The following is a 19,402-nucleotide window of genomic DNA, read 5'->3' on the forward strand; positions in this document are numbered from 1 at the left end:
TTTCTTGGGTGAGAGAAAGCCCTTGATATAGATAACCAGCCTATTTATTTAATGCATTAATATTGGTGTCTTCTGATAAATTATATTATAGACAGTAAGGTGGCAACTAATCTGTTATCGGAACCAGATAACCAGTGCAAAATCTATAGAAAAAATAGATGATGATTTTAATGATTATCTGATAATTAACTTTTTTGCTCTATTTTTGTTCTTTGGGTTTCTTTTATTTTTCACCCCATTGGCATAAATGTGAAGGTACACAGTCACCCATAATAGCAGAATTTAATGTTCAAACATTCCATGTAATACGGCCCACAGCATAGAATAACATTAATGTTGCAAAAAACATAGAAGAGTATTCATCAGTTTAGAGCCCAATGTTTTCATACTTTTCATAAATTGTAATGGTTTATGCCTAGAAATTGTACTGTGTCTTTCATGACTTGTATCTGTGTTTCATAGGGTGATGATATTCTGGACAGAAGTTCAGAACTTATCTACACCGGAGAGATGCAATGGATTTACCAGCCATATGGACGCCAGCAACAGAGAGTGTTCTTCCTGTTCGACCACCAGTTGGTTCTATGTAAAAAGGTAAATGTATCATTGTAATAGATTTAGAAATGTATCATCGTAATATATTTAGAATGATGTCATGACCATTAGTTGAACAATGACTATGACTAAGGGCCCATTCAGATGTCAGTCTTCCACGCACAAGTTCTATTCGTGTTTGTCCCAAAATGAACTATGCTGGGGCTGCTGACATGTCCATTGTTGTTGTACCAAAAGTCAAAGACATGGACATGTCTGGTCAAACTCTGGAATGCAAGTATGCACGTCTCTAAAGGATCAGACAGCACTCAGATATCATCCATGTACCATCCATGCGCTGCCCAACTTTCAAGATTTTTTTATGTAGAAAAAGCTTAAGAAAACTTCCCATACACACGTAGAACCTGATTAAAATCTCATGGCAATAACTGATACATCAACCAAAGATGGATGATAATCTGATTAAAAAAGCAGATGAAAATCGATCATTTTGCTGCATATGAGAAAAATCACTGAAGTCTGAATGAGGCCTTATTGCTTTCAGAAAATATTATTATCGCATTGTGATGAATATTATGGCACACTGTAGCAGACATATTACGCTCCACTGTATGACGTTTTATCCAAATGTTTCCCATTTACCTAAAATTGTATAATAGCTGTTATTCCTCTATGATAACAAGCATCCTATCATGGCTGGCACTATGGCCACTATTCCCATAGTGAACAGTAGCTGTTAGTGATATGTGGTCATAAAGGCTCATGTAAACATCAATTTAACATTTTCCAAGATTTAAGAAAATGGGAAGTTTCAAAAATATGATATAGTAATATACCTCGTAGGAAACAAAAAGCACAGATAGTGTCTTATCTCTCGATTTAAAGGAAGATTTGCCAGTAATGTAACTGCTCACCTGATGTAGAAGATTCTTAGACATATAGTGCCGACTGCCGCAGATCCACCGGTCGACACGCGACCGTAGTTGAATCGCTGAATAGGAGGATTTGTGGGTTGTGATCCGCACTGCCAGCTCATCCTGAAACAGACAAAATGTACAACTGAACAGTGGTTTATTCTACGCGTTTCGGAGTACATATGACTCCTTCTTCAGGAAAATACCACAAGAGATAAATTTAGGGTATATGCAATTTTTTTAATCAAAATCCTTTAATATGATAATATTTTCCCCACTAAATTTGTTTTTATCCTTTCTCATATAACAGGAGCCTTGACCATTTAACAGCATACGGTTTTAACATATAGGCAAAAACTGAATTTCAGTTTAGGTAGAAATGTAGGCGTAGCGCTCCTAGAGAGCCGCTGCCAGACTCCTATGATAACGGCTTATTTCACTTTGAGGCTATGGTCACACAAGTGTATATTCTCTCCTCCTAGAGAATCAATTATAGTATTGATACTCTGATCAAATTCTGATCCAAATTTGATCAGATTGTGAAGATTCGAAGAAGTAATCAGAATCAGCGCTCCTGAGAATGGGTGGCATGTGCCTTGGATGCTTGGTGCTAGCTAGTGATGAGCGAGTATACTCGTTGCTGGGGTTTTCCCGATCAGGTGGTCTCCGAGTATTTGTTAGTGCTTGGAGATTTAGTTTTTGTGACAGCAGCTGCATGATTTATGGCTGCTAGCCAGCCCGAGTACATGTGGGGGTTGCCTGTTTGTTAGGGAATTCCCACATGTATTCAGCCTGTCTAGCAGCCACAAATCATGCAGCTGCGGCGACGAAAGCTAAATCTCCGAGCACTAACAAATACTCGGAGACCACCCGAGCGTGCTTGGGAAAACACCACGAGTATACTCGCTCATCACTAGTGCTAGCATTATCATTAGCGGGCCACCTTTTCCTATCGGCCCGGTCATACTGCTTATGGTAAGGTGTATAGTTGATATGTTTGGTGTCATTTTACTTGGCACTACTTGGTTTATGCAGATGTTTTTCTTCTCTACGGCTCCTCTTTTTTTATTGGGGTGCTCTTCAACTCCTACTAGTAAATATCTGCATCTTTAGTCCTGAGTACTGGGCAAAGATGACTTCTTAGTTTGATATCTTTGTTGCTCCTTGCTTTCCCAGCTGGAAGTCATTTAGCCACCTTGCTATCTCACAAACCTTCTGCACTGTGCCTGGCAGCCTCTAAAGCAGCAGACGCTTTATCACAAGATGGTTTCTTGCTTGTATTTGGATGTCATCCAAAAAAATGCAGCTTTCACTTTTCTAACCTTCTAACAGAAAGGGTTTTCCTTTCTTTATTTAATTTCTTTACTAGATAGTGAGAACTTTGCTTTCAAGAATATTTTAGGTCTAAAGGGTAACGTTTCTCCTTGTGCAGATTGACATATCGGTCCTGGCATGTCACTGTAAGGAGGCTTATTCACCGTGCAATGCTCCTCTGGGAAATTAAATATGCAAATTGCCTCTTCAGAGAGAAAGAGGGCTAGAACTCTTTAGCACCACCTGTTGGAAGCAGCGATTCTATAAGTTGACCCTCTAACGAGCACTGCAATATGACTTAGGATCAGCGCCGACGTCACCACCTGGTGGACCCCGACAAGTGGGGGGTCCTGAGTTAGTGGGGGGTCCACTCACCATCAGGGACACTGGCACGCTATGGAACTCGTGAGTCAGGGGGGCCCAGTGCCATACGCTGCCACCGGGCTCCCCCATTGTGCTTTAAATTGTTTGAAATACTTACCTCTCCCTGTTCCTCCACAGCTCTGGTCTCTTCCGCATCTTCTGAATGTGACGTCTCAGAACAGAGGGCATGATAATGCCACTATAGCTCGCCCTCTGTGCTGAGCACTGCAGAGGGTCAGAAGATGCTGAGGAGACCAGAGCTGCAGCCAGCAAGGAACGAGGAGAGGAGAGGTGAGTATTTGATTATTTATTTTTCATGTATGGAGCATGATATGGGGCCCATTCCGTATGGAGCATTATATGGCACTCATTCTGTATTATTCTGTATGGAGCATTATATGGGGCTCATTATTCTATATGGAGCATTATATGGCACCCATTCTGTATTATTCTGTATGGAGCATTATATGGGGCTCATTATTCTGTATGGAGCATTACCCATTCTGTATTATTCTGTATGGAGCATTATATGGGGCCCATTATTCTGTATGGAGTGCTATATGGGGCCCATTATTCTGTATGGAGCAATATATGGGGCTCATTATACTGAGGAATTGTGGACGAACCGTTCGTCGGGCCAGAGAGACGCAGGTCTCATCCAGCTTTAGACATAATTCTAGTAAGTGGCAATCTGTATACTGGGCATTTTACCGTTTATAATCATTTACCTATACAGCTGTCACAGTTGTCCTTTACTGTCTCCCATTACATACGGCGGTTACCATGTTAGCTGGCCACTTGAATAGTACATCCATACATGACATTAGTATATTTTGATCCCTATCTCATGTTACATATCATTGTTAATGTGCTATACTTCTTTCTATGTAAGCAAATTTTTCATCTCCTTACCACAGGATATTATCTCACTTGAGTTATTAGTTATTTGTATGCACCATGCGCTTTAGTTATCTTATTGCAGTATAACACAGCATATATGGGCCATTTCCTCTTTGGAGCAGTACTTGTCAGCCATACCTTATTCTATTGTGTACACTTGCATCACCATATTCTTATTTAAGTGGGGAGATATTCTGTATCACATAGGAAGCCTTTACTTACATACGCTGGATAGAATGTCCTTGTGTCTCTTACACTAGAGGCACCTATTTTTATCAGTTAAAATCTGTGTTAAGCATATGTCACCAATAACCTAGTAGAGGACAACCTCTTTATAGGACGAATGCTAGGCACTAACTGACAGCTGTGTCAGCAGGGCCTCAGTACAGAGCTGGCTGTCAGTCAGTGCGGGGGCGTAGTTACAGCCGCCACTCACTGTGCACTGAGAGGTCACTCAAGCTACACCTCCATGACCGAAATTCGGAGGCTGCCAGGAGGAATAAAGTTAATTTCCTCTTGGTAGCCAGGCTTCCATTGCATGGCTTCACAACACTATGAACCTGCAGATTAACCCTATATCTGCAGGTCAATAGCATTTGTTCACATGACAGGTTCTCTCTAAAGGCTATTAACACCATTAACCATAAAAAGTTATTTTACATGTTAATAGTAAGCTTTAATAAAAAAAATAGCTTTAGGGTTCAGGCTTCAATTTAATTCCTTCATTCATGTCAGAAGTTCCCCTGGTATGAACAACTTATCATGTACTTTATTCATACGTATAACATAACATCTTCAACTACAAATTCATACTATTATACACACCAAATAGTTCCTTCTGGTAATCCTATTTTGTACTGCCGACAGGACCTAATTCGAAGGGATATTCTGTACTATAAGGGTCGAATGGACATGGATAAATATGAAGTCATAGAGGTAGACGATGGCCGAGATGAAGACTTCAATGTGAGTGTGAAGAATGCCTTCAAATTAAATAACAAGGAAACTGAGGAAATGCACCTTTATATTGCCAAGAAGCTAGAAGAGAAGCTGAGGTGGCTGCGTGCCTTCCGGGAAGAAAGAAAGATGGTGCAGGAAGACGAGAAAATTGGTAAGGTCATCATCGATAGAGAACAAGCCTAATTTTTTGCAGATTTAAAGTGATATAATATGTGTGACGGGAAGGATGCATTAGGGACTTTGAATTAAAAATATTTATTTGAAAATGGCCAAAGTCTATCAAGGATATTTTACGCAGTTGTAAACCTCACTTTAGAACACTACAGTAACAAAAAAGCTTATCGGAAGTAGAAAACGTGGATTGTTTATTATGTATGTGAAAAGCAAAACTCTTTGGTGGTCAGCTTAGTAATAAATTATAAATTGAGGAACATGTACAAATTACATTTCCCATAAATAACTTTTATCAAAAAATTCTTCGACTAACAATTAAAACCAGCCTGCAGGACTGCACAGAATTACATATGCCCAACACTTACAAAACACCACTAAAAGGAACTTTTTCTGAGAAAAAATTAACAGTACAGTGGCATGTAAACATTTGGGCATCCCTGGTCAAAATTTCTGTTATTGTGAACCGTTAAGCAACTTGAAGATGATATAATCTCTAAAAGGCCTAAAGTTAAAGAAGACACATTTTGTTTGTATTCCTTTGTATTTTATGCAAAAAAATAAAATATGTATTTTCAGCTTTTACATTGTAAAAATTTCAAAAAGAAAAATGGGCCAATTCAAAAATATGGGTACCCTTGGAGATTTAGAACTATCATGCCTCAATCAGGTGACCTCTTCCTGCATGGTTGGTTAATCTTTCTGCTGAACCGCAGCCTGTTTTGTCTCTGTTCACCTGCTTATGGTTCTTTTGTTTCCTTTATTTGGTTTTCTTCTATTCAGATGTCTCTCTCTTCCCGATTCTGTCCTATCACTTCTTGGAAGGGATAGTTATACTCACCTTGCACTTGCATCTTTGCTGGCTATATTTCAAGACATATGGTGTTTGGAGATCCAGCTCCTTTGCTAGTGATTATTTTACCTGGTTAATCTCATTTACTTTTCCCACAGTTTGTGTTTGTGTGTCTTCCTCTCCAGTACCCTTTCCTTCATTTTACTTTTGGGGTCTGGGAGGTTTTCCAAGAATTCCGTTTGTTGTGTGGTTCTTGCTATTAGTGGGCCAACTGCCGCAGTCAGGCAGGGACAAATCAGGGTCAGATTAGAGACTTTCCTAGTCTGAACAAGGACCTGTTGTTTTCAGGTGTTTATGTCTCCTGGTTTGTATGTAACCTGTGTGAGTGTGCTAATACAATTATAACAGGAACACATTTTTCACTTCCATTATCCTAAGCTCTAAATTTGCTTAGATTCTATGAAAGATACTGATGATGAGGGGAAGGAGCACCCATGCATACATATTGCATCTAAATGGTAAATGAAGGATTGTTTTGAGCTTTAATCAAGATTTATCGTGAACAGATTAATTATCTAGTTACTTTGTGGTTGAGCCAATGGTCACTAGAATTAAATTAAAGTATTGAGTCCAAACCATAAGTGCCATGTGGTGAATTAATTCACTGTTGCATCACAAGATGTAGGTGAGTTAGAGAAATGCAAATCAAATCTTTCCTCATTTGCCACCATACCGAATAATGTTATTCATCAGACATGTATCAAGTTGTCTTTGTGCATTATGCAGACTCTAGATAGGAGGAGGATACAGCTCCTTGTAAAGGGTTGATTTGCAATAGGAGGACTTAGCTGCTTCTAAAGGGTTTGTCTAAGTATCTTACAACACCAGCTGCAGCCACTTCACACTAAGAAGAAGGTTTTAACTGTTGTCATGGGCAAACATGTTGGCCCCCTTAAAATTGTTAAAGAAAATTAAGTGTGTCTCCCAGAAAAATTATTTCAATTACACATGCTTTGTTATACACGTTTATTTCATTTGTGTGTATTGAACAACACAAAAAAAACAGAGAAAAAAAGCAAATTAGACATAATTTCACACAAAACCCCAAAATGGGCAAGACAAAATTGTTGGCACTCTCAACTTAATATTTGATTGCACACCCTTTGGAATAAATAACTGCAATCAATTGCTTCCTGTAGCCATCAATAAGCTTCTTAAACTTCTCACCTGGAATTTTGAACCACTTTTCTTTTGCGAACTGCTCCTGGTCTTTCTTATTTGAAAGGTGCCTTTTCCCAACAGCAATTTTAAGTTCTCTCCACAGGTGTTCATTGGGATTTAGATCAAGACTTATTGCTGGCCACTTCAGAACTCTCCAGCGCTTTGTTTCCTTCCATTCCTGGGTGCTTCTTAAAGTATGTTTGGCGTCATTGTCCTGCTAGAAGACCCATGACCTAGGACGCAAACCAGCTTTCTGATACTGGGCACTATATTGTGACCCAAAATCCTTTGGAAATATTCAGGTTTCATGATGTCTTGCACACAGTCAAGGCACCCAGTTCCAGAGGCAGCAAAACAACCACAAAACATCTTTGAACTTCCACCATATTTGACTGAAGGTACTGTGTTCTTTTCTTTGTAAGCCTCATTCTATTTTAGGTAAACAGTAGAATGATGTGCGTTATCAAAAAGCTCTACTTTGGTCTCATCTGTCCACAAGATGCTTTCCCAGAAGGATAGTGGCTGACTAATGTATATTTTGGCAAACTGCTGTCTAGCTTTTTTATGTCTCTGTGTCAGCAGTGGTGTCTTCCTGGGTCTCCTGCCATAGTGTTTCATTTCATTCAAATGTTGATGGCTGGTTTGTGCTGATATTTATGGACCCTGAGCCTGCAGGACAACTTAAGTTTTTTTGGAACTTGATTGAGGCTACTTATCCACCATTTGGACTATCCTGCAATGCAACCTTTCATCAATTATTCTCTGCCGTCCACATCCAGGGAGGTTAGCTACAGTGTCATGGGTTGTAAACTTCTTGAATATGTTGCGCACCATGAACAAAGGAACATCAAGATCTCTCGAAATGGACTTGTAACCTTGAGATTGTTGATATTGTTCAAGAATTGTGGTTTTCAAATCTTCAGACATTTCTCTTCTCCTCTTTCTGCTTTCCATGCTTAGTGTGGCAGCCACAGACACACAATGCAAAGATTGATTCAACTTCTCCCCTTTTTATCTGGTTTCAGGTGGGATTTTCACATTTTCTACAGCCCATTTTTGGGGGTTTTGTGTGAAATTATGTCTAATTTAAAATTTTTCTCAGTTTTTTGTGTTGTTCAAATACACACAAATGAATTAAACATGTGTATAAAAAAATGTGTAATTGCAATAATTTTCTGGGAGAAATACTTCATTTTCTGGAACAATTTCAAGGGTGCCTGTCATGCTGCTGCAGTGCAGTATAGCGCAACCTTCACCAGGGGGAGCTTGAGAGGGCAGTGAGACTGCATACACAGAGCAGCAGCACAGACGCCACCAAGTGGCGAGAGAGTGGTCAGACAAGCCGAGTCAAAAAAACGTTAGACGCAGCAGTACCAATAGTAGCAGCAGCATATATGGTCAGGAACAAGCCAGGGGGTTCAGCAATGATCAGAAGCGGATAAGACAAAGACAGAAGGCAGAAGGGAGTCCGAATACGAGCCAAATCAAAAAACAGAGAATCAAGCCAACAAACAGGGAACCACTGGGAAAAGGGCTGACAGAGGGAGTCAACAGACATGGGGCAAGTCAGGGATCACAGCAGGACAGATCAAGAGCTACCAGAGTCAGGTTCACACGCTGAAGGCAGAACTATAGCTGACACCGCCAGCAGGATGCATCGGAGCTAAATAGCACACCTGAACCCAGAATGAGGCAGAGCAAAGTTAACCCTTGACATGATCCGCCCGGAAAAGGGCAGACAGGACTAAACCTTGGAACAGATCATGACAGGGCCAATGTAAATGTATTTTTTCGATGATGGTAGAAAATATTAACATAGGTAAACACTGCCACTTCCTACTCAGCTACTTCTTCTGCTAGTCTTGTAGGATACCAAGATTAACCCTTTAGAAGCAGCTGTATGCACCTCCTTTCCTTGGGGTGCATAACACGTAGACAAGAGATATGGGATCCATATTACAGACATGTAAAATATAGATCTTGAAAATGGCTAATGCTGCAAACCAGTTAGCAAATTCTTTCATTTCTAATATATACAAGGATTGTCGTGATTATCAGAATGTACGTAAGGTTACAGTGAGTGTTTTTCTAACTCGTATGCAAATCCCTAATGTATTACTTATAAATCCAGTAAATGGTGGAAGAAAATGTTCAAAACTGGTACAAAAATGTTTTGCCAATAATTTATGCTTACTTAATATTTTCTATTAGCCAAAGACTTTAGTACGTTGTAATTCTTGTATTTGGTTGTGAATAGCTTTTTCTATGTAATTGCCTGCTGAGCATAATTTCGCTGTGTGGGTGGTTATATTTCTGAGTCTTGATTCAATACTGTACTCGTTTGAATCACAGAATTTAACACATTACATATCATGATTCAATTTGCAAACACATTTTTTTACTACCAGATTAGTTTGAAAACATTTTTATCTGCGGTTACAGGATGAGTACTGTCTATGTGGTTCTGTTGTACAACTTTAGAAGAATATTCTGATTATTATAATGCTCCAAAATATACAGCACTGGAAACAGTCTAGGGAGAAGAATCATTACAATGAAAAGACAATTCCTCACTTTTCTATTACATTAAAAACAGAAATGCCTTTGAGGGAAGCCGAGGTAGAACAATAACAATAAATAGAGGTGAAGTAATAAACCTGGGAAACATCTGAGAGATATTTATATAAAAAACACCTTTTTAAATTATAAGCACTTGTAGTCACAGATGATAGTAGTATCAATGGTGCGGTGAACATAAATACAGATAAAAAGACAAAGCTTATGAAACTGATCCAACTCCCATCATGTCTAATGATGAGTAACAGATTTCCAGTGTCTTCACATGAATTTTTCTCATTTTCTACACTCTTGAAGATAAATTATTGCACATTGAAAAACAAACCACATAGCGCAAGAGATAGGAATCCTAAAATTGTTTGAGTTTAGAAAAGTGGATACTTGTGAGATAGTTTCTTTTGTTCTGCGAGATAGCTAATTTGCACTTTACTCCCATGGTACATTGCCTGTAAGATTCCATAGGCAGCTGCTCTCTTTGGAGGGGAGTAAAAAAGTAAAAATATATATATATATATACTAGCTGAAGAGCCCGGCGTTGCCTGGGCATAGTAAACATCTGTGGTTAGTTATAGCACCTCACTTCTCTTATTTTCCCATCACGCCTCTCATTTTCCCCCTCACATCTCTCATTTTCTCCCTCACACCTTTCATTTTCTCCCTCACTCCTCTCATTCCCCCCTAACACTTGTCATTTCAACCTCACATCTGTCATTTTCTGATCACTCCACTATTTTTCCTCACTCCTCTCATTTTGCACTCACACCTTTTCATTTTCACCTCACACCTCTCATTTTCACATCATCACCTCAGTATATACATGTTTGTCATCTCCCTTATATATAGTATACATCTGTATGTCATCTCCTATATATAGTATATACCTGTATGTCATCTCCTCCTGTATATAGTATTTACCTGCTGTGTGTCATCTCCCCTATATATAGTATATACCTGAATGTCATCTCCTTCTATATATAGTATACACCTGTATGTCATCTCCTCCTGTATATAGTATATGCCTGTGTGTCATCTCCCCTGTATATAGTATATATCTGTGTGTCATCTCCTCCTGTATATAGTATATACCTGCATGTCATCTTCTATATATAGCATATACCTGTATGTCATCTCCTCCTGTGTATAGTATATACCTGTGTCATCTCCCCTGTATATAGTATATATCTGTGTGTCATCTCCTCCTGTATATAGTATATACCTGCATGTCATCTTCTATATATAGCATATACCTGTATGTCATCTCCTCCTGTATATATATGTACCTGTATGTCATCTCCTCCTCTATATAGTATATACCTGTGTGTCATCTCTCCTGTATATAGTATATATCTGTGTGTCATCTCCCCTGTATATAGTATATACCTGTGTGTCATCTCCTCCTGTATTAGACCTCGTTCACACGTTATTTGCTCAGTATTTTTACCTCAGTATTTGTAAGCTAAATTGGCAGCCTGATATATCCCCAGCCAACAGGAAGCCCTCCCCCTGGCAGTATATATTAGCTCACACATACACATAATAGACAGGTCATGTGACTGACAGCTGCCGTATTTCCTATATGGTACATTTGTTGAAATTTGTCTGCTTATTAATCAGATTTTTATTTTTGAAGGATAATACCAGACTTGTGTGTGTTTTAGGGCGAGTTTCGTTTGTCAAGTTGTGTGTGTTGAGTTGCGTGTGACGACATGCATGTAGTGACTTTTGTGAGATGAGTTTTGTGTGGCAACATGCGTGTAGCAACTTTTTGTGTGTCGAGTTGCATGTGACAGGTTAGTGTAGCAAGTTGTGTGCAGCAAGTTTTGCGCATGGCGAGTTTTGCGCGTGGCGAGCTTTATGTGTGGTACCTTTTGAGTATGTGCAAGTTTTGTGTGAGGCAACTTTTGCATGTGTTGCAACTTTTGTGCATGTGGCAATTTTTCCACGTGTGCAAGTTTTGCGTGTGGTGAGTTTTCCATGAGGTGAGTTTTGCACTTGTGGCGAGTTTTGCAATTGCCTAGTTTTTGCATGTGGCGAGTTCTACGCGTGGCGAGTTTTGAGTGGCGACTTTTGTGTTTCGACTTTTATGTGGCGAGGTTGGTGTATTTGTGGTGAAATGTGTGCTAAGGGTAATATGTGTTCAAGCATGTGGTAGTGTGTGGCGCATTTTGTGTGTGTTCATATCCCCGTGTGTGGTGAGTATCCCATGTCGGGGCCCCACCTTAGCAACTGTACGGTATATACTCTTTGGCGCCATCGCTCTCATTCTTTAAGTCCCCCTTGTTCACATCTGGCAGCTGTCAATTTGCCTCCTACACTTTTCCTTTCATTTTTTCCCATTATGTAGATAGGGGCAAAATTGTTTGGTGAATTGGAAAGCGCGGGGATAAAATTTCACCTCACAACATAGCCTATGACGCTCTCGGGGTCCAGACGTGTGACTGTGCAAAATTTAGTGGCTGTAGCTGCGACGCCTCCAACACTTTTCCTTTCACTTTTTCCCCATTATGTAGATAGTTGCAAAATTGTTTGGTGAATTGGAAAGCGCGGGGTTAAAATTTCACCTCACAACATAGCCTATGATGCTCTCGGGGTTCAGATGTTTGACTGTGCAAAATTTTGTAACTGTAGCTGCGACAGTTCAGATGCCAATCCCGGACATACACACACACACATACACACACACATTCAGCTTTATATATTAGACTAGCTGAAGAGCCCGGCGTTGCCTGGGCATAGTAAATATCTGTGGTTAGTTATAGCACCTCACTTCTCTTATTTTCCCATCACGCCTCTCATTTTCCCAATCACATCTTTCATTTTCCCCCTCACATCTCTAATTTTCTCCCTCACACCTCTCATTTTCTCCCTCACTCCTCTCATTCCCCACTAACACTTGTCATTTCGACCTCACATCTGTCACTGTCATTTTCCTATCACTGCACTATTTTCCCTCACTCCTCTCATTTTGCACTCACAACCTTTTCATTTTTACCTCACACCTCTCATTTTCACCTAAGTATATACAGTTAGGTCCATATATGTTTGGACAGAGACAACAATTTTCTAATTTTGGTTATAGACATTACCACAATGAATTTTAAACAAAACAATTCAGGTGCAGTTGAAGTTCAGACTTTCAGCTTTCATTTGAGGGTATCCACATTAAAATTGGGTGAAGGGTTTAGGAGTTTCAGCTCCTTAAGATGTGCCACCCTGTTTTTAAAGGGACCAAAAATATTGGACAGATTCAATAATTTTAAATAAAATGTTCATTTTTAGTACTTGGTTGAAAACCCTTTCTTAGCAATGACTGCCTGAAGACTTGAACTCATGGACATCACCAGACGCTGTGTTTCCTCCTTTTTGATGCTCTGCCAGGTCTTCACTGCGGTGAAACAGTTGCTGTTTGTTTGTGGGCCTTTCTGTCTGAAGTTTAGTCTTTAACAAGTGAAATGCATGCTCAATTGGGTTGAGATCAGCTGACTGACTTGGCCATTCAAGAATATTCCACTTCTTTGCTTTAATAAACTCCTGGGTTGCTTTGACTTTATGTTTTGGGTCATTGTCTGTTAGGGTTGGCGGAACGCACCAAATATATTGTTTATTAAAAGGAATTGGTGCGTTCGCAACCCGGGATCCACCGTGCAGGAAAGTACCTGCTGCTAAATAATGGCGGCTCTATATGGCGGTATATACTAACTCTGTTAGCTTCACAGAGTAACCGCTAGAGGTGAGCTCTGTGCCCTGTTAGACTTTCACAGAGGCACAGGCCAACTACCCAGATGTGAGCAGTGAGTGGTCATGCATGCATACTCAATCTCCTCGCCGGAGGAGCCAGCATTCTAGGGGCTTATTTCAGCCGGGTCCCTGAACACACTTATACACAATCTCCTCGCCGGAGGTGCCAGCATTCTAGGGGCTTATTTCAGCCGGGTCCCTGAACACATACAAACACATGACCACATTGGCGCAAAGCATATAGCAAAAGACGATACTAGCGCATGGCCGTGCGGTCATGCGCAGTTTATATAGTTGCAGCACAGGAAGCTGCTACTGAAGTTTTTGCCCTTTCAGGACCTTCCAGAAGGACCAATGGAAAGTGCTGCAGTACCTGAGCATGTTTTGCCCTTTCAGGACCTTCCAGAAGGACCAATGGAATGTACTGCAGCACCTGAGCATGTGACCGAACATGTGGCCCTCGACCTCCAATGGGAGACCCTGCCCTGGGCATGCTCAGTGTGAGTAAACAAGGACTTAGTCCCAGAGAGGCTCGCTTGCCGCAGATCAGTGCAGGGTACCATAGGAAAGCCAGAAAAGGCAGTAGTGACCCTATGCACCGAATCAGCCCCAGCGAGACGCTGGGAGCGACGTCTCCGCTGAGCAGAGCCCACTGCGGCCGATACCGAATGGGAGACCGCAGCAGACACGGACCGAGATTCCCCCTGTGCAGCAGAGGAAACTCGACTCTTAACATTACCCCCCTCCTAGGGCCCCCCCCTCCTTGAGCCTCACTACGCTCAAAAGCTGCGATAAGCAGCGGAGCCCGAATGTGCTCCACAGGCTCCCAGGTTCTATCCTCTGGGCCGTGACCCTTCCAGTCCACCAGATAAAATTTCTTGCCACGTACCACCTTGCACCCCACAATAGCATTCACCTCAAACTCATCCGTGGATGAACCCGATGTCCCAGCAGATGACTCGGAAAACCGGGACAAATGAACGGGCTTTAAGAGGGAAATGTGGAAAGTATCGGTGATACCAAGGCGTGGAGGAATAGCCAAACGGTAGACCACAGGGTTGACCTGTTCCAGAACCTTAAACGGGCCAATGTAGGGAGGAGCAAACTTAGTGGACTCAACTCGCAGCCTGATGTTGCGGGCGGAGAGCCACACTAAGTCGCCAGGAGAAAAGACCGGAGCGGGGCGCCGGTGTGTATCAGCCGAAACCCTCATTCTCTCCTTGGAGGCCCGGATGGCATCCTGTGTGCGGTCCCAGATGTCACGTGCCTCCACCGCCCAGTCTGCCACCCTAGAATCGGTGGATGACACGGGCATGAGCACAGGGACACGCGGATGCTGGCCGTAATTAAGGAGAAAAGGAGTTTGACCAGTGGAATCGGCTACGGCGTTGTTCAGGGCAAATTCCGCCCAAGGTAGCAAAGATGCCCAGTCATCCTGCCTAGCAGAGACAAAATGTCGCAAATATGTCACCAGAGTCTGGTTGGTTCTCTCCACCAACCCATTCGTCTTGGGATGGTATGCAGAGGAGAGGTTTAACTCTATGCTGAGTAAACAGCAGAGCTCTCTCCAAAACCGAGATGCGAACTGGGGACCCCGATCACTGACAATCTTATCAGGCATACCATGCAATCGGAAAATGTGTTTAATGAACAACACCGCCAAGGCCCGTGCTGAGGGTAACCGAGGAAGCGGCACCAAATGCACCATCTTGGAGAAATGGTCGGTGACAACCCAAATAATGGAGCAGCCACGCGACTTGGGTAGACCCACCACAAAGTCCATCCCGACCATCTCCCAGGGCCTGTCTGCCACCGGTAGAGGGTAAAGCAACCCAGCAGGCCGTTGCCGAGGAGACCGATTCTGGGCGCAAGAAACGCACGCCTGAATATAGTCCCTGACATCTCGGGCCATATGCGGCCACCAGTATGTTCTCGCCAAAAGCTCAGATGTCCTCCTGGTCCCAAAATGCCCACCCACTCTGGAGGAGTGAGCCCAAGAGAGAACCTCCGGTCGCAAGTTAGCTGGTACGAAAGTCTTGCCCGGGGGCACAGACTCTAGCGAAACCGGAGCTACAGTTCTCAGGCTCTCAGATGGGACAATAAGCCGAGGCTCCTCCTCCTCCGATGACACTACGGAGCGGGAGAGAGCGTCAGCACGAACGTTCTTCTCCCCGGAGAGGAAATGAAGAGTAAAATGGAAGCGGGAGAAGAACAGGGACCATCTAGCCTGGTGAGAATTCAGCCGCTGGGCCGTTTGTAGATATAGCAAGTTCTTGTGGTCAGTGAAGACTTGGAAGGGAAAGCGAGCTCCCTCCAAGAGATGTCTCCACTCTGAAAAAGCCAACTTCATGGCTAGCAACTCCCTGTCCCCGATAGAATAATTCCTCTCTGCTGGTGTGAAGGTCTTGCAGAAGAAGAAGCAAGGATGCTTCCGACCTTGAGCATCCTTTTGGAAAAGGACTGCTCCAGCACCAACGGATGAGGCATCCACCTCCAAGATAAATGGTTTATCAACATCGGGGCGATGTAGGATGGGAGCGCTAGCGAAGTGTGACTTGATCGAGAGAAAAGCTTTGGAGACCTCCTCTGACCACAACTTGGGATTTGCTCCCTTCTTGGTGAGGGCAACCAAGGGAGCTACCAAAGTTGAGAAGTGTGGAATGAACTGGCGATAGTAATTAATGAACCCCATAAAGCGCTGCACCGCTTTAAAAGAATGGGGTTCCTGCCAGTCCATTACAGCCTGTAGCTTGGCAGGATCCATAGCCAAACCCTGGGCAGAGATGATATAACCAAGGAAAGGCAAGGACTCCTGCTCAAACACACACTTCTCCAACTTGGCGTAGAGGGAGTTTGCCCGTAAGAGGTCGAAGACTTTGCGAACATCTCTCCGATGGGAGTCAATATCTGGAGAGAAGATGAGAATATCATCCAGATAGACTACGACCGAGGTGGTGAGCATATCCCGGAAGATGTCGTTCACAAAGTCTTGGAAAACGGCTGGGGCATTACAGAGCCCGAAGGGCATCACCAGATATTCATAGTGCCCATCCCTGGTGTTAAAAGCCGTCTTCCATTCATCCCCCTCACGGATGCGAATCAGGTTGTAAGCACCCCGCACATCTAACTTCGTAAATACCCTCGCTCCCCGTAGCCTATCAAACAGCTCAGATATCAGGGGTAACGGGTACTTGTTCTTAACGGTGATGGCGTTAAGACCCCTGTAGTCTATGCATGGACGTAAGTCTCCAGTCTTCTTCTGAACGAAGAAGAACCCAGCCCCTGCCGGTGACACTGACTTCCTAATGAATCCTCTTGCCAGATTCTCTTGGATGTACTGAGACATTGCCTCCGTCTCCGGGAGAGATAACGGATAGACTCGACCCCGGGGAGGCTCAGCACCAGGCAAGAGGACAATAGGACAGTCATAGGGGCGGTGAGGCGGAAGGGTCTCCGCAGCTCTTTTGGAGAACACGTCTGCATAGGGCCAATAGTGCTTGGGGAGAGAGGAAAGATCTGCGGGTACCTGTGTAGTAGCAACCTGAACGCACTCCCTCTGACATCTACCCTCGCAGGATTTACTCCATCCCAAAATTCTCCCAGAGGACCACTCAATATGAGGAGAATGGTAGCGAAGCCATGGTATCCCCAACAGGACCTTATCAATTCCCTCAGGAATGACTAATAGGGAGATTATCTCCTGATGTGATGGAGACACAGAAAGCGTGAAAGGAATGGTTTGGTGGGTAATCTGTGAGGGTAGTGTTGACCCATTTACCACTCGAACGGTTACAGGCTTGGCGAGCATCACCAAGGGTATTGCGTGACGCTGGGCAAAAGAGGAAGACATAAAATTACCCTCTGCCCCAGAATCCACGCATAGCTCGACCATAAGAGTGGATGGGCCTATGGTAATTGTCCCCTTGAAGGACAACTTTGAGGTAAACGTCGCCGTGTCTAGTGTACCTCCTCCAACTGCCACTAGACGCTGACGTTTCCCCGACCACTGAGGACCCTTGGAGGCAAGATGTCCTGACTGCCGGCAAACATGACGGACCTTATGTGCACGGGCGGACTGAGACTTGGATCCCGCTCGTGTCACCTCTAAGGCCTCATGTGACTCAGACGCCTGGACTGGGGATTCCAAAGGTTTGGCGAAGGTGGGAGCCAGCCGAAACCTCTGCCTACACTGGGCTCGCTCCAACCTTCGCTCGTGAAAACGAAGGTCTATGCGAGTAGATATGGCTATGAGCTCCTCCAGTGTGGCGGGAATCTCCCTAGTGGCCAAAGCGTCCTTCACATGGTCAGCCAGCCCCCTCCAAAATACGGGAATGAGGGTTTTATCTGGCCATTCCAACTCAGACGCTAAAGTCCGGAAGAGAACAGCAAAATGGCTGACCATGGTTGAACCCTGAGTCAAAGCCAGCAGTTGGAGCGCTGTATCATGGGTGACTTGAGGTCCTAAAAAGACCTGTTTCAGAGAGTCCAGAAACCGAGGAACACTCCGCACCACATGATCGTTGCGCTCCCACAGCGGCGTAGCCCACTCCAACGCTCTGTCCGACAAGAGGGAGATTATGAATCCCACCTTTGCCCGCTCAGTAGGGAAACGTGCAGCCAGGAGCTCGAGGTGTATACCACATTGGCTCACGAAACCCCTACAGGACTTACTGTCCCCAGAGTATCTCTCAGGCAAAGGAAGGTGAGATAGGGTCGGAACAGAGGTGGCAGTGGGTAAAGCTGCTGCAGCCACGCTAGCAGCCTGAACAGCTATTGCGGTAACATCCACCGCCGAGGTTGCACGCTCAAGAGACGCCAACCGGCCCTCCAGCAGCTGGATGTACCCCTGCAATCGCTGTTCATCCGCCATTATTTAGCCAGATCCTGGCGCTAGTATACTGTTAGGGTTGGCGGAACGCACCAAATATATTGTTTATTAAAAGGAATTGGTGCGTTCGCAACCCGGGATCCACCGTGCAGGAAAGTACCTGCTGCTAAATAATGGCGGCTCTATATGGCGGTATATACTAACTCTGTTAGCTTCACAGAGTAACCGCGAGAGGTGAGCTCTGTGCCCTGTTAGACTTTCACAGAGGCACAGGCCAACTACCCAGATGTGAGCAGTGAGTGGTCATACATGCATACTCAATCTCCTCGCCGGAGGAGCCAGCATTCTAGGGGCTTATTTCAGCCGGGTCCCTGAACACACTTATACACAATCTCCTCGCCGGAGGTGCCAGCATTCTAGGGGCTTATTTCAGCCGGTCCCTGAACACATACAAACACATGACCACATTGGCGCAAAGCATATAGCAAAAGACGATACTAGCGCATGGCCGTGCGGTCATGCGCAGTTTATATAGTTGCAGCACAGGAAGCTGCTACTGAAGTTTTTGCCCTTTCAGGACCTTCCAGAAGGACCAATGGAAAGTGCTGCAGTACCTGAGCATGTTTTGCCCTTTCAGGACCTTCCAGAAGGACCAATGGAATGTACTGCAGCACCTGAGCATGTGACCGAACATGTGGCCCTCGACCTCCAATGGGAGACCCTGCCCTGGGCATGCTCAGTGTGAGTAAACAAGGACTTAGTCCCAGAGAGGCTCGCTCGCCGCAGATCAGTGCAGGGTACCATAGGAAAGCCAGAAAAGGCAGTAGTGACCCTATGCACCGAATCAGCCCCAGCGAGACGCTGGGAGCGACGTCTCCGCTGAGCAGAGCCCACTGCGGCCGATACCGAATGGGAGACCGCAGCAGACACGGATCGAGATTCCCCCTGTGCAGCAGAGGAAACTCGACTCCTAACATTGTCCATCTGTAGTATGAAATGACGACCAATCAGTTTGGCTGCAGAGCTGGATCTGAGCACACATTATGGCTCTGAATACCTCAGAATTAA

The 19,402-nt window shown here is 43.8% G+C and overlaps 1 protein-coding gene across 5 annotated transcripts in view; it reads left to right on the forward strand.

Annotated features, from left to right (window-relative positions):
* Positions 1 to 19,402, forward strand: part of ARHGEF9 (Cdc42 guanine nucleotide exchange factor 9) — a 626,906-nt gene that overhangs the window by 586,254 nt on the left and 21,250 nt on the right. For all 5 annotated transcript variants that reach the window (XM_069747208.1, XM_069747209.1, XM_069747210.1 and 2 more), the window contains 2 exons: positions 463 to 594; positions 4,914 to 5,157. In XM_069747208.1, coding sequence (XP_069603309.1) covers positions 463 to 594; positions 4,914 to 5,157 — 376 coding nt within the window. The remainder of the gene's footprint in view (positions 1 to 462; positions 595 to 4,913; positions 5,158 to 19,402) is intronic.

The sequence above is a fragment of the Ranitomeya imitator genome, chromosome 2 (assembly GCF_032444005.1).
Source record: "Ranitomeya imitator isolate aRanImi1 chromosome 2, aRanImi1.pri, whole genome shotgun sequence".
NCBI lineage: Eukaryota > Metazoa > Chordata > Amphibia > Anura > Dendrobatidae > Ranitomeya > Ranitomeya imitator.